Source organism: Nycticebus coucang, chromosome 1 (assembly GCF_027406575.1).
Source record: "Nycticebus coucang isolate mNycCou1 chromosome 1, mNycCou1.pri, whole genome shotgun sequence".
NCBI lineage: Eukaryota > Metazoa > Chordata > Mammalia > Primates > Lorisidae > Nycticebus > Nycticebus coucang.
In genome coordinates this window covers 142740391-142755492 of record NC_069780.1, presented here as the reverse complement: position 1 = coordinate 142755492, position 15102 = coordinate 142740391, and the positions used below count along the sequence as shown (strand labels likewise).

Sequence of the window (15102 nt, the reverse complement as noted above, 5' to 3'; positions counted from 1 at the left end):
ATCTCATTTTGTTGCTCTCATTAGAGTGCTATGGCATCGCAGCTCACAGCAACCTTAAATTCTTGGGTTCAAGCAATTCTCTTGCCTCAGAATCCCAGGAAGCTGGGATTATAGGCATCTGCAAGTGCCTGGCTATTTTTAGAGATGAGGTCTTGTGCTGGCTCAGGCTGGTCTTGAACTCCTGAGCTCAGGTGATCCACACACCTCGGCCTCCCAGAGTGCTGGGATTACAGAAGTGAGCCACTGTGCCTGGCCAAGAGAGGCTTTTTTTTTTTTTTTTTTTGGCCGGGGCTGGGTTTGAACCCGCCACCTCCGGCATATGGGACCGGCGCCCTACTCCTTGAGCCACAGGCGCCGCCCCAAGAGAGGCTTTTTTAAAAGATGATTAGAAGACATAGTACTTCCAGGAAAAATATTTCTGTTTGTTATAAATTTTGAGCCCTTATCAAGAAAGGAAATGCTAGATTTCTAGAATGTCCCTTACAAGAGGGACCAAAAAAAGAAGTAGGTGGCACCTGAGCCAGAGATTTTATAATTAAAATAGCAATTTTAAATTATTATAGGATAAGGCAATATTTCTTTAAAAGAGTAAATTACATGTACAGTAAGTTCTTGTGTGTGGGGGTTCATATAAATTGTATATAAAATGCAATTTGCAAAGATATAATGTGTTTAGATCTTGTCATACAAGATGATTATTCTTCCTAAAGCAAAATTCCTAAGGAAATATTTTAAAATGGTAAATATAATTTTTAAAAATCCTTTGAGTTACAAGGATCCGATCAAAGGAATAGATCTCTCTTGAATAGGTTTATAAGCACACAGTTTTCACTTGAAAAATATTACCAAATTATTTGATTACATATTCATAATAGTTTTTTGGTTTGGGGCGGTTGGAGGGTAGGCAGGGCCCAGTAGGTTTCTTATCATTTAAATTTGTGGCTTCAGATGTTGTTCATGTGCATGTATTTGATCATGCTTCTATTTTCATAGGAGAAGGCAGTTTGAACTTCCTGACTATGCCATATTTGTATCAACATTCCTTATAATTTCTGCCATTGTGCCTTACACACAGTAGCATTTAAGAAATTTCTAATGAATGCCCAAATGAATAAAACACTTTTATTTAAATAAGAGATAAGAAAAATCAGGATTTGGGCTGGCATCTGCTATTTTTTTTTTTTGTAGAGACAGAGTTTTACTTTAATGCCCTCGGTAGAGTGCTGTGGCATCACACAGCTCACAGCAACCTCCAACTCCTGGGCTTAAGTGATTCTCCTGCCTCAGCCTCCCGAGTAGCTGGGACTATAGGCGCCCACCACAACGCCCGGCTATTTTTTGTTGCAGTTTGGTCGGGGCTGGGTTTGAACCTGCCACCCTCGGTATATGGGGCCGGCGCCCTGCTCACTGAGCCACAGGCGCCGCCCGGCATCTGCTATTAATAAAGGGATTTCCAAATATATAAAAACAAATTTCAGAGCAGAAAGACTTCTGTCCTCCTTTATAAACAGCTACATAATTATTTTTTCTATTTTTCTACAATAAGAAAATTAGCATTTAAAATGGTAGTAGTTTCAAACACGTTTTTGTCATATGTATAATAAGCATGAATTTAATCTTTATGTAACAGAGATCATGTTATATCAAAAAAGAAACAGAAGTTTTCACATTAAGAGCGATTCATTAGAAATAATCTCTAGATTGCTTGTGTAAGTCAAACACAAAATACTTGGACATTATCCACTCCAATTTCTCACTTTAAAGATAGGTAAACTTTGCTCCAGAGAGGTTAAGTGACTTAACAAGGTCATTTAGGTTATTAAGGACTTAACAAGGAAAAAACTTAGGTTTCTTGATTACCACATAGTAATGGCTGTAGCTTTCATAGATGCTCTACCGGGGGTCCTCAAACTTTTTAAACAGGGGGCCAGTTCACTGTCCCTCAGACTGTTGGAGGGCTGGACTATACTTTAAAAAATAAAAACTATGAACAAATTCCTATGCACATATCTTATTTTGAAATAAAAAAACAAAACGGGAACAAATACAATCACACCACCTCATGTGGCCCACAGGCCGTAGTTTGAGGACCCCTGCTACAGACGATACTACCCTCCGAGCCCTGAGGACAGTGAAGGTGAGTTATCAGAGATAACAAGCCCCTTCTCTGTGGAAAACTCACCTTCAGTATTGGATATGGGGGCACCATCACATTTGCTTTCACACTGCTGCATTGAAGGAGGCCGAACAGTTTCTGGACAGTCGCTCGATGCCTGTCCAGTGTAAGAGAGACACTGCACAGTCCGCATTTGCTGTCCAAGGCCACACTGAGCAGAACACTTAATTCAAAGACACAGAGAAATAAAACAGTAATCTCAGCAAGTTTCAGGAGGTAAAAAATGATAGATCCTATGTCATTTCGAATACAATGTATATTAACTTTTAAAGTCCATATGTGGTACATCTTTGAAAGGTGTTGGTTAGGTCATTCTACTACAAAACTGATTTACAAACTCAAGGCCAATGCTGTTTATTATCCCACAAAATAGACTGATTATAGTTTTCTTCCATCTGAAGAAAACAGATGGAGATTTCTTGGGCTATCACTCCAACAATTCCAATCAAGTCTAGTAAACTATATAGCAGGAATGTAATGATAAAATCCTGTGATGAAGTATAACAGAATAATGTCTAAGGCAGCGGTTCTAAACCCACTATCGTGACCCACAGGAAATGTAGTTTTTTTTTTTTTTTTTTTTTTGAGACAGAGCCTGAAGCTGTCACCCTGGGTAGAGTGCTGGGGCATCACAGCTCACAGCAACCTCCAACTCCTGGGCTTAAGCAATTCTCTTGCCTCAACCTCCCAAGTAGCTGGGACTACAGGCGCCCGCCACAACGCCTGGCTATTTTTTGGTTGTAGTTGTCATTGTTTTTTGGCAGGCCTGGGCTGGATTCAAATCTGCCAGCTCTGGTGTATGTGGCTGGTGCCTTAGCCACTTGAGCTACAGGCGCAGAGCTGCACAGGAACTGTATTAAAGGGTTAGGCATTAGGAAGATTGAGAACCACTGTTCTAGGGCTAGGACATCACTACTGCTTCCTATTTATTATAGGCATGCAGGTAAATAACCTGATGGCCTATCCGAATGCTCTGCATCTAATCAAACAATTAGTTCAGTTTAATAGTAGTGACTGCTATGGAACTTGGTGATGGGGATCAGTTCAAAAAAAAAAAAGAGGCTGGGTGCAGTGGCTCACACCTGTAATCCCAGCATTTTGGGAGGCTGAGGCAAGAGGATCACTTGAGACCAGGAGTTTGAGACCAGTCTGGGCAACACAAGGGAAACCCCATATCTTATAAAAACAAAACAAAACAACAACAACAAAAAAACACACAAAACCATCTGGATGTTGTGGCACACATCTATAGTCCCAGCTACTACAGAGGTTGAGGTGGGAGGATCACAGGAGCCCAAGCGTTGGAGCTGAGTGAGTGATGATCATGCCTCTCTACTACAGCCCAAGTGATAGAGTATGACCTATATCTCTTTTTTGTTTCATGAACTTAAATAAGTCCCATGAGTTTTCTAAGGTATGATCAGCCACAAATCTGAGAAGTGGTCTTGTATTAGCCAATCAGTATGTCTCCCTCTCCTTTTCATTTGCTTAGGGATTCAATCACTTTAGGATTGAAGTTACTCCCTGGAAGGCTTAGTTTCGGCTGAATCTGATCAGCTGTCCCAGTTGAAGAATACAGCTGGGTCTGTTCTCTGCGTCTGCCATCCAGAATACTAAAAAGCCTATGAGATTTAGGATCAAAGGCAAGAGAAGTTAACTGGTGTCAAGACAGGGGATGGTGATGTTTACAAGGTAAACCAATAGAAGCCTTGTAGGATTTGTTTGCAAAAACTCTCAAAGAACCTACAGGACTTGTGAAGATATTCATGAAGACACATTTTTTTAAAATTTCTAATGCAGAATGACAAATAAATACACTATAAACATATATTAAAGCATCTTTGAAAATCTATTTTGAATTCTGGGAAACTAGGTTGAAATATAGATGGGAAGAAAAAGATTTTGATACCATTTAAAAGAATAATCTAAAAGTAACAATTGTTTGTTTGGCCAAATCAGTAAAATACAACTTTCGATTGAGCTTTATATAACTGTGTATTACAACAAAACATATATGAAAAAGAAAATGCCTGCCTGGTTCAAAATAAAAATCATGACAACATGTCTATACCAAGTCTTTAATAGTATAATATCAATTATGTATTGCAAAACTGTCATACTTCTACAGTGAAACCCATTTTGACACTTAAATGGTTAACCTTCCACTGCAGCATTTTGTAAATTAAACTAAATATTGCTATTGAGATGCAAAGCATTAATTATTTTACAATCATACGTCTTTTGTCTCCCCACAAGGCAAATATATTTACTTACCATAATGGATACTGAAAGTCTTTGGCCTCTCTCAAATGAAACAAAGGAGGTATACAGATACTGCTATATTAAAGCAGTATTGAATTTTGGCTAGAATTTTGGTAGCTATGTCTATGAAATGCTATTTTTAATGAGTGTAATAATGCCAGGCCTATAGTATAAACAAAATTATACTGCTATAGTTATATACCATTATGATTTATGTGGATCTCAAATATTAGAAAATTACTAGCTATAAGGCCAATTATGAGACCACAGGATAAAGGCAATGACTGCCTGGAAATTTACTTTCTGGGGAATTATTTTTTAATGTAACCAAATAGATTTCCTCTTTGACATTTAGAATAATAACTAATTTTCCTTTCATCCAAATACATCAACTTGGTTTACTTTTTAAAATTAAAAACATTGGTAGATAACCTTATATGTATTTATCATGTACATGATGTTTTAAACTATATATACATTATGGAATGACTAAACCTGGCTAATTGATAAATACATTACTTCACAAAGTTATCATTTTTGTGGTGAGAACCAACTTGTTTTTATAGGATTTATGTTGTCCTATAGCAAGATAACACAATTTAAAAATAGATGAGAAAGAAGAAAGAAAAAACAGGAATTGGAGCATAAAATAAAAATATCTTAATATAAAAATACATACTAGAAGTTCTATATACTTGTTTCTAAATTCATAGTATCCATTAAAAAAAAATGAATCAATTAAACAATACATGACTAATAATATTTCAAAGATTATCAATCACATTATCAAGTTAATTAAAAACTTTATTACTTTTCTGTAAGTTAAGAGTAATTATCTCTATTTTGTGAATGAGAAAATTAAGACACTGATGTGTCCTTGATTTAATTGAGAGAGCTGGGTCTGGAATCTAACATTTTGGTACTTTGTTCAAATCTCTGGCCATCTAGACTATTTCTCTTTTAATTTTAACTGAAAATGGTTGAATCCAAAAAGTAGGTAAAAGTGAGAAGGATATAGGATGTGGGAGAAACATTGGCTGATTGTGTGTGTCCACGTGTGGCTACTGCAGTTTACCCGTTGTGTCACATTCATATCTTATATCTAGATTTCTATGTGTTAATTGTTATTCATCTCTTAGGCCGTTATAATGACCAAATCAGGAACTTTGGGTTTGTGTTTCAAGGTGCTTTTCAGCATGAGCCCTCAGTACAAATGCTTTACCTGGCCCCAGTCTCCTGTCACCCAGCGCGGGGGAGGGCAGCGGCCCAAACTACAGCGGATGCGAGCAGGAGGTTTGCTTTCCTCTGGACATTGGGCAGCTGGGAATGTCTTAGAAAGGTCACTGCTCTTGCACAGAACAATCCGATGCTTGAATCCCGGACCACATTTTGGAGTACACTGGAAATAGAACAAATAGTAATGAATAACCAGGACAATCTGAGGAAAGTCTTTCCGGAAGTAAATATAATGTGTATGTTTATATACACACTAAGTTCTAGGCAAAATCTCTCAGATATGAAATTCCTTACGAATTTTTAAGTAGAAGTACTTTTATCTTTTCCCTAAGGTCTTTAAGAGCTAAATTCAATGTTTGTTTTTCTTGGCTAACTTATTTTCTTCCTTTATTGGTGATAGGTTGATTCCTCTATTCCTCCCTATCCTTGGCCTCACTCAGCTGTGAGTGAGGCCAAGATTTTGCTAATTTCTGGAATGTGGAATCCTTGGTTTCCTACTTGCTGGGTGTAGTCTTCAAAAAGGTATTTTTATGTTATTAGAAGACCACAAGAACTTGTCTCTGTGGAGCAAGTTAAGGGTTGATTCAGATCAACTGTTCTCATAGGGTGGTAGCTAAGAATATTTAGTCACAGGTGAAGGTTTATTGCACAGACAATTTCTGAACTTTTCCCTATCAGTTATAAATATAAAAAAAATTGTTCTTTAGAACTGGGTCAGTTTGTTCTTCATGCCTTGAGAGAAAGATGCTTCTTCTTATACCAAAACTTTCTTATTTATCTCATCTCCAGGTGTTTCTAAAAGTCACAAAATCAATACAGTTTCCTCACTAAAATCTTCCAGCTTTTTCCCTTGTATGTCTGGACCCTTCCTTAAAATATGAACTTCTTCTCTTAGATAAATGAGGGCCTTACAACTTTTGTTTTCTTTCTTTTTTTTTTTTTTGTAGAGACAGAGTCTCACTGTACCGCCCTCGGGTAGAGTGCCGTGGCGTCACACGGCTCACAGCAACCTCTAACTCTTGGGCTTAAAGCGATTCTCTTGCCTCAGCCTCCCAAGCAGTTGGGACTACAGGCGCCCACCACAACTCCCGGCTATTTTTTTGTTGCAGTTTGGCCGGGGCTGGGTTTGAACCCGCCACCCTCGGCATATGGGGCCGGCGCCCTACTCACTGAGCCACAGGCGCTGCCCGCCTTACAACTTTTGGAAACACTGTATCTGTACCTTTCATTAAAAAAACATTTCTATGAAATTTACTAAATGTAGCATATAAATGTCTTAACACAATAAAGAAAATGCCGCGAAGGCTATGTTAACCAGTTTGATGAAAATATTTCAAATTGTATATAAAACCAGCACATTGCACTCCACAATTGCATTAATGTACACAGCTATGATTTAATAAAAAAAATTTCCAGATCTCCTACAGGACCTATACTAGATTAGAGAGATATACAAATGAACAAAATAGTCTCTACTCTCAAGGAGCTTATTTAGGAGACAGACATGTAAACAAAGGTTAAAAGTACTATAAAAGTAGATATAGACTATATAAATTATTGTGCCCCTAATCACCATCAGCCTATTTTACAATTATTTATTTACATGTCATCTCATTTCTACCAGATTATAGCTCCTTAAAATTACGCCATTTCTGCTTCACCTGTGCTCATGCGTGTACACACACACACACACACACACACACACACACCCCTAACCCCCAGGATGCAGCAGAGGGCTTTGAGTAAGTATTCAATAAATACATGCTGTTCTTTATCTGGAACGAAGATGGTTTTGATTTACCACTAGGTAAATCAAGATGCATTAGTGAGATGGCTATTTGTAAGTGGAGACTGAGTAGTTTTGTTAGGGGTCACCCTTGAGCCTGGTACATGCCATAGAAAGAGGGAAATATTAACTTTTTTTGGTGAAAATCAAGGATCCCATGCAACCTCTTTATCACAATGAATGTAATAATAGAATATATTTCCTTCAACTTAGAGAAAGTTTTATTAAGGTTTGCATTTTGAAGGAGGATAACATACAGTTTTTCCAACATGGCTCCAGAAGAGACTACTTATGGAGTTAAGATCGAGACAGAAATCCCTGATTCCTTTTCAGAGCCAAATCAATGTCCTTATATCCTGCTGCTGCCTCACTCTTCCTATTATAATCAACCACTAGGTCTTATTAATACAACTCCTAAATCTCTCTTACATCTGTTGATTTCATCTCCATTGTCACCAACCTTACTTCAGACAAACATCATCTCCCACTTTGCAATGGCTTTCTAATAGTTCTTCTGTTTCTTGCTCTTGCCTCACTCCAATCCACTCTCTATGAACTTTAGTCAGAGGGATCTTCCTAAAGCACAAATCTGACTATATATTTTTTTATTTTAAAAAGTCCTGCAATGGCTTACTATTGCCTTCAGGATAAAAATTCAAACTATTTATAAATGTGCTTGCTACACCCCAATAGTAAGGTTCTCTTACCTCTTCAGATTGATCTCTATTCTAGCCATATTAAGTAACTTGCAGTATTTTCTAGTGCTAGCCTGGTGCTGGGCACAAAGCTAATATTGCTGCTGCTGTACTAACTAATGCACACACCCACATCCTGTGCAAGGTGTTATAGTTTATATAGTCTTTACAAAATGCCTGCAAAATGGCAATTATTATTCTGTTTTTAAAATGAGGAAACAGAGTAAGTGATCAATAGAAAATCACAAGATGTTAAATGGTGCAGTCATTCTAAAGTTAATTGTTACTAAGCATCTCCTGAATATTAGGCATTATAGTACATACTTTGCATATATTTTCTAATTTAATGCTCATAACAAACCTATTACCTTATATAATAAGAAACCAAACATGTAATCGTTTGTGTTGAATGAACAAAACCCCGATCCAAGTCTCTTGAGCACCAGTGTGTCTAGTCCCCTGGACGTCACATCAAAAGCCTCCTCCATCTTCCAAGTCAAAGCCTTTGAGGATTTCTGCCACTCTCTTAATGCTTAACATTATTATTGGTAATAATAACACTAGTACCTTTCATTCCATTAGAGATTCGAAGGTCACAAAATACTTTCAAATATATTAAACAAGTTTTTGAGAACTATTACAGATAAAAAAAGCATAAGCAACTTAAGAATAAACAAGTAGAAAAAGGTAGAACTGGAACTAAATCCCAGGTCTTCTCACCTATACTTTAGAACCTACTCATTATCCACTCCTTTGTTATTATTGTATTCACAGGCTGTTTTTAGTACTGACAGAAACAAATTCATGAGAATATATAAAATTATTAATTAATATAAACAGAAATTGAAGTGAAGTACAAGAGGACAGAAGGCCACTTTATATCACAGTACTTTAAGTAGATAGGCAGAAATTCATGGGGTATATAGGGAACTCAGTTTTTGTACTTTGAGACTATGATTAGTTTTCTAACTTAAGGGCATTCATTGAAAAATGCCCTGATGCCATTCCCTGCCTCCTTTACATTTCAAAATCATGTGTATGTATACCAAAGGCTGGGACATATGTGTCTTACTTATTCTAATATCTTTTTCCAGTAGCAAGAAGTTTCTGTTATTGTTTTAAGAATGTAGTAATATCTAGCAGCCTTTCCTAAAAACATATGCCAAGTCCTGCTCACAATTAGGAGATGAGACAATGCAAAGGCAGACAATTCATTCATCTGAGTCTGAGAAAGTCCCCAGGAAACAAAATAAAACAATTCAGATATGATTGATAATAATAAGAGAAAGTAGCATTCATATTGATTAATGGCAGTATTCTAAATCTTTTGCATGTAATAATCTACCTATTTATAGAAACTCCTTGAAGTAAGTACTATTATCACATACTTTTTTTTTGCAGTTTTTGGCCAGGACTGGGTTTGAACCTGCCACCTCTGGCATATGGGGCCGGAACCCTACTCCTTTGAGCCATAGGTGCCGCCCATTATCACATCCATTTTACAGGTGAGGAAACTGAAATTCTGAGAAGTACAGGTAAATCCAGATGGTTGTGTTCTACTAGAATAAAGATAAATGTAAACAGACACAAACCCTCTGTAGGACAACATCCAGCTACGTTCAAAGTTAAACAGACAATGCCATCTACCTAGGCAAGGAATCATTTTAGAAAATTACATCACAAAATTCACTGAATTGGACAAGGATATTCTATTCTATAGCAGTAGACATAAAGAGATAATTAACTGGATTTTCAAAATAATGCGTGACTGAAAACTATATTTCTGTTTCCTTATTACTCAATGAATACATTAAGCTTGAACCTTGCAGATCTAGACACAAATACTATATATCTATGACCAGAACCTCAACTTTGGTCTCTGAAAATACTGCACTTCTTAAGGGTGATAATTAAATTAAATGTTTAAAAATTGCTTCTAAAAAGTAGTGAAAGCACAGACATGCCATTTACACCGGATTCATGCTAAGTAGAACTCTACCCAGCTAATCCTTCTGCCCTTACATCAGAGATGTTCAAGCACAGATGTCCTCAGTATGTTTTTGTTTTTACTTCTTCCCTCTGCTTTCTTTAGTCTCAATTTCATTTTTGCCTCTCTTTAAGCTTACTGGTACAGTGCCCCCACCTGCCATCTGTAGTTTGCTTCCTGCACTTCTTGTTCTGTGTTTCAGTTACCAGTGATCAAATGCAGTCTGCAAATAGGTGAGGACAGCACAATAAGATAATTTGAGAGACAGACAGAGACAGGGACAGAGAGAGAGAAAGAAGGCCACATTCATATAACTTGTATTATAGTTTTATTATACTTATTTCATTATTAGTTATTGTTAATCTCTTACTGTGCCTAATTTATAAATTAAAGTTTATCATATGTTATGTAAGTGTAGGAAAAAAATATATTGTATGTATAGGATTTAGTACTATCTGTGGTTTCAGGAATGTAGTAGGGGTTTTGGAATGTATTCCCACAGAGAAAGTAGGACTACTATAAATGTGTTTGTCTACCTGACATCAGTTTTATTTTGCTATCTAAAAAAGTAAGAAATTTAAGCCAGGCCGGGTGTGGTGGATCATGCCTGTAATCCTACCACTCTGGGTGGCTGAGGCAGGTGGATTGCCTGAGCTCAGGACTTCCAGAACAGCTTGAGCAAGAGTAAGACCCCGTCTCTACAAATAGAAAAAAAAAACAAAACCAAACAAACAAAAAAACTAGCTGGATGTTGTGGCTGGTGCCTGTAGTCCCAGCTACTAGGGTGACTGAAGGAATTGGATCTCTGGAGCCCAAGAGTTTGAGGTTGCTGTGAGCTATGATGCCATATCACTCAACCCAGGACAAGAGAGTGAGACACTGTCTCAAAAGAAAAAAAAAATTAAGCCAGATGTAACCATGGTTACGTATATGTTTAATAGACATTAATTTAATTATGAATGATTCAGAGCATTCTCCAGAGATAATCATTGGTTTATATCCACATAAAGGTTATGCTTTCTCACAAATTTTGTGTCTGCTGCAAAGTCTATTAGTAATAATTAGAAATCTGAATACTTAGTTGAAAAATAAAAATTTATTTTGTACGATTAAGGAATATTTATAAATGACATTCCCATTCCTCTCATAATAAACCATTAGATTGCTGGGTGGGAAATATTTAGTGAACACTCTATTATTTAGTAAAATTATTTCTCACTATTTGTCTGCATTGCAGGTAAATACCTATTTTTCCTTTTTTCCTCTTTTATTCATATAATTATTTAAAATCTGACTAGACCATCTGTTTTTGTTTTCATCTCAGTAGGACATAGGAGGTGATTTTTATGAGGAGATGCATTTATGCTTTAGTTTAACATTCCATGATTAAGAAGAAACAAAAACATATTTTGCAGAAAAGAAGTATTTGAAACCACACCAGGGAAAACAATTTGGCCCTCACTCGTAAAGGATAAGAATATTAACATTTTGGGATTAGCCTGTTGAGTTCTCCCTGACAAAGTGGGTTTAATTTACTCAGTCATAGGACCGAAATAGAACCTAGGAGTACATATTTGTCTTTTCAAATAAAACACAGCTCCTGGTAGGTAAATATTTTCTCCCACTTTTCTTAAGTAATGCTACCTAAACCTAAGTCCTATAAAGTCAGTTGACCATGATGCCAATTACCTACTTGTCCAAGAATAAGTAAAAGAAACAGACCTTTTTCAAGGGCACTCTGTGGGAGTAAAAGGAAGTATTCTGATACATCAGAAGAATGGGTTAGGATTGCTGGAGCCCATCCACAGTCTGCAGCAATGCTTTCTTTCAAAAGCTACTGGCCAAGTGAGGGCAAAAAAACCCATTTAATGTCCAACATAGCATAGGTGATCCCAAGAGTGAGGATGGATTGTAACGACTGGGAAAGCTGTGGCTGCTGATGAGCCACTTTCCACCAAGGTAGTCTGGCTTTTTTTTTGCACTGGGTGGGTTTCACTGATGCTGGCTTTACAACAATGGAAATTTTATATTAGAGAAGCCAGCAAAGAAAAGAAAAGGGTCAAAGAGTAAATTCCTCATGCTGCAACATGTTTTTACCAGTTGAACCTCACCCTTATGATTACCAGAGCTCAGATAGCTGATAGTTGCATGGGAGGAGGGGGCAGAAACAGGAGGGAAGTTTTCATGGGTGTGTCAAAAAAATTGTGTGAAATATTTGCAAAGGTTAACTGAAAGAGATTGAACATTGTCTGATTTTCTGCTGGGACCTCCTGTTTTATTAGTGGGAGGTGTTCCATGCTGCTGGGAAGAACAGGTTCCTTGTTCTCACTTTCTTCTCCATTGATACTCAGACATTATTCAATTGGATGCTATTAATTCTTCTTTATTTTTAACCCATCTAAGGAAGGGGAGGCTTCCTGGTAAAGGAAGGATGAGGGACTGGAAGCATGAAAGTACAACTCACACTTTGGAAAATAAACAGGGAAGACTGTATGGGGTAAAAATCATCTTTCCTTTTGAATAAAGGATGATGGTGGTGGTAAAGATGGTGTACTACTGGAAACTCTCAGACAATAATGGCAGCATTTTTTGACCTATGCTGACTCCAGGATAGTTTTCCTGGGTTGTCTGTGGAAAGACAACTGTGGTTGACCAATGCTTTATCCCTCTCAGCACCACTTCTTTCCCCTAAACTTCCACTCAGCTATCTCGAAGAAGATAGCAGAAATGTGATTAAAAGTCTCCTCAGCTTATACACACACATATTTCTTGAGGCAGTCTCTAGGAATGCCTAAGAGCCTCCTAGATCCATTTAAGGGAGTTACTTCAAAGATTAGTTAAGTAACAATCAAATTCTTGGAGCAGGGTAAGTACAATCTATGTGAAAGTGAATTCAGAAGAAAACCCTCAAATGGCGTTAGGAATGGAAATATGGGCAGTCTCTGAGTTATAAACATCTGACTCACATACAACTTGCATTTACAAACAGCGGCTATTATAGGTAATAGATACACATATATGTACCTTATCTGACTTACATACAAATTCAACTTAAGAACAAACCTACAGAAGCTATCTTGTTTGTAACCTGTGGACTGCCTGTATATCAATAATAATACATAAACTATCTCTCAAGGTGATTATATTTCATTGTTTTATTTAAAAAATACATAATGATACAGAAAAGTACAAGTCAGAAAATCAATGTGAAATGAGTCTATACATGAGGAAGTTTTGATATTTTGGTAGTTGGCAAAGTTTCATCTAGTTTCTGCTTATGAAACATCATGTAGTATAGAGATCTGTATTCAAGCCTTCCTAGTACCTGTCACTACTTTATTCAATCTTTCATTTATTCTTTTTTTTTTTTTTTTTTTTGTGGTATTTGGCCAGGGCTAGGTTTGAACCCACCACCTCCGGCATATGGCACCAGCGCCCTACCCCTTGAGCCACAGGCGCCACCCTCAATCTTTCATTTATTCTTAAAAAACCAACCCTTTTCTCCCACACTGCTTTCCTCATACAATCTTGTGTTTCTGTTGAGCTGTTTCTTTTTTTTCAGGAATATTTTCCCTAGCTTCCCTAATATTTGCTTCAAATTCTATGCCCCTTAGCGTTCCATTCAACTTTCATTAACTAAAAAGGTTCTGGGTCAAGCATGGTGGCTCACACTGGTAATCTCAGCACTCTGGGAGGCCGAGGATGGTGGATTGTTTGGCTCATACCTGTAATCCTAGCTCTCTGGGAGGTAGAGACCAGTGGATTACTTGAGCTCACAAGTTTGAGACCAGCCTGAACAAGAGCAAGACCCCATCTTTACTAAAAATAGAAAAACTGAGGCAAGAGGATTGCATGAGCCCAAAAGTTGGAGGTTGCTCTGAGCTGTCATGCCATGGCACTCTACCCAGGGTGACAGCTTGAGACTCTGTCTCAAAAAAAAAAAAAAAAAAAACAAGTTCGAGAACAGTCTGAGCAAAAGCAAAGACCCTGTCTCTACTAAAAAAATAGAAAAAAATTAGCTGGGCATTGTGGCAGGCACCTGTAGTCCCAGCTACTCAGGAGGCTGAGACAAGAGGATTGCCTGAGCCCAGAGGTTTGATGTTACTGTGAGCTATGATGCCACGGCATTCTAACCAGGACGACAGAGTGTCTCAAAAACCCCAAAACCCAAAAAACAAAAAAATCCCCCAAACAAATAAAAAGCCTTCTGATCCTACTCCAGGCTATTCTGAGCTTCTTAGCCCTGAATTTCTACATTAATTATACATTTATACCTCACAACTCACTGTTTTTTTAAACATTAGCTTATATGTATTATTCTCCCATTGTTTCATGGATTTTTTTATTTTCTCAGGTTATAGGATTATTTTATATTCCCTATAGTGCAGATCCCAGTGTATTTAGTAAGCACTCATAAAGCTGTCATGAACTGTCATGAAGATTACATAAGGTACATTAAACTTACTGACTTGATGTGAAACTCTAAAACTGCTATAGTCTTGCATTATGATTTTCCCATAATAAATTTCTCATAGTTATCAATAAATAGTATGGATTTCTATAAGGCTCTTGGGCATTATTAACATGTGTACAAGTCTCTAGAATGTCTATTCTTTATCACCGGATTCATCTTCCAAATGAATTTAGGCATTAACACATGTCCATAACAGAAGAGTCCATTATGTTTTCCATAACCACTGACTGAATAATGATTGAAACTACAAATAAAAGTTACATAGGTAGAATGTAATTACTGAAGTGGGACTATGTCAGGAAACTTGGAAGAACTCCCAATTCCTGCCAAAGATCCCACAGATAACGGCAGTTGGTCATGACTCCCATGTACCGTCTTTTTTTTTTTTTTTAAGCACAGAGTCTCAAGCTGTCACCCTGGTTAGCGTGTTGTGGCATCACAGTTCACAGCATCTCAAACTCTTGGGCTCAAGCAATTCTCTTGTCT

The 15102-nt window shown here is 37.3% G+C and overlaps 1 protein-coding gene across 1 annotated transcript in view; it reads right to left on the bottom strand.

Annotated features, from left to right (window-relative positions):
- Nucleotides 1-15102, bottom strand: part of ADAMTS6 (ADAM metallopeptidase with thrombospondin type 1 motif 6) — a 410832-nt gene that overhangs the window by 18653 nt on the left and 377077 nt on the right. Inside the window, exons 23-24 of the mRNA XM_053589876.1 lie at nt 5661-5837; nt 2183-2339 (exon numbers count right to left, since the gene is read on the bottom strand). Coding sequence (XP_053445851.1) covers nt 2183-2339; nt 5661-5837 — 334 coding nt within the window. The remainder of the gene's footprint in view (nt 1-2182; nt 2340-5660; nt 5838-15102) is intronic.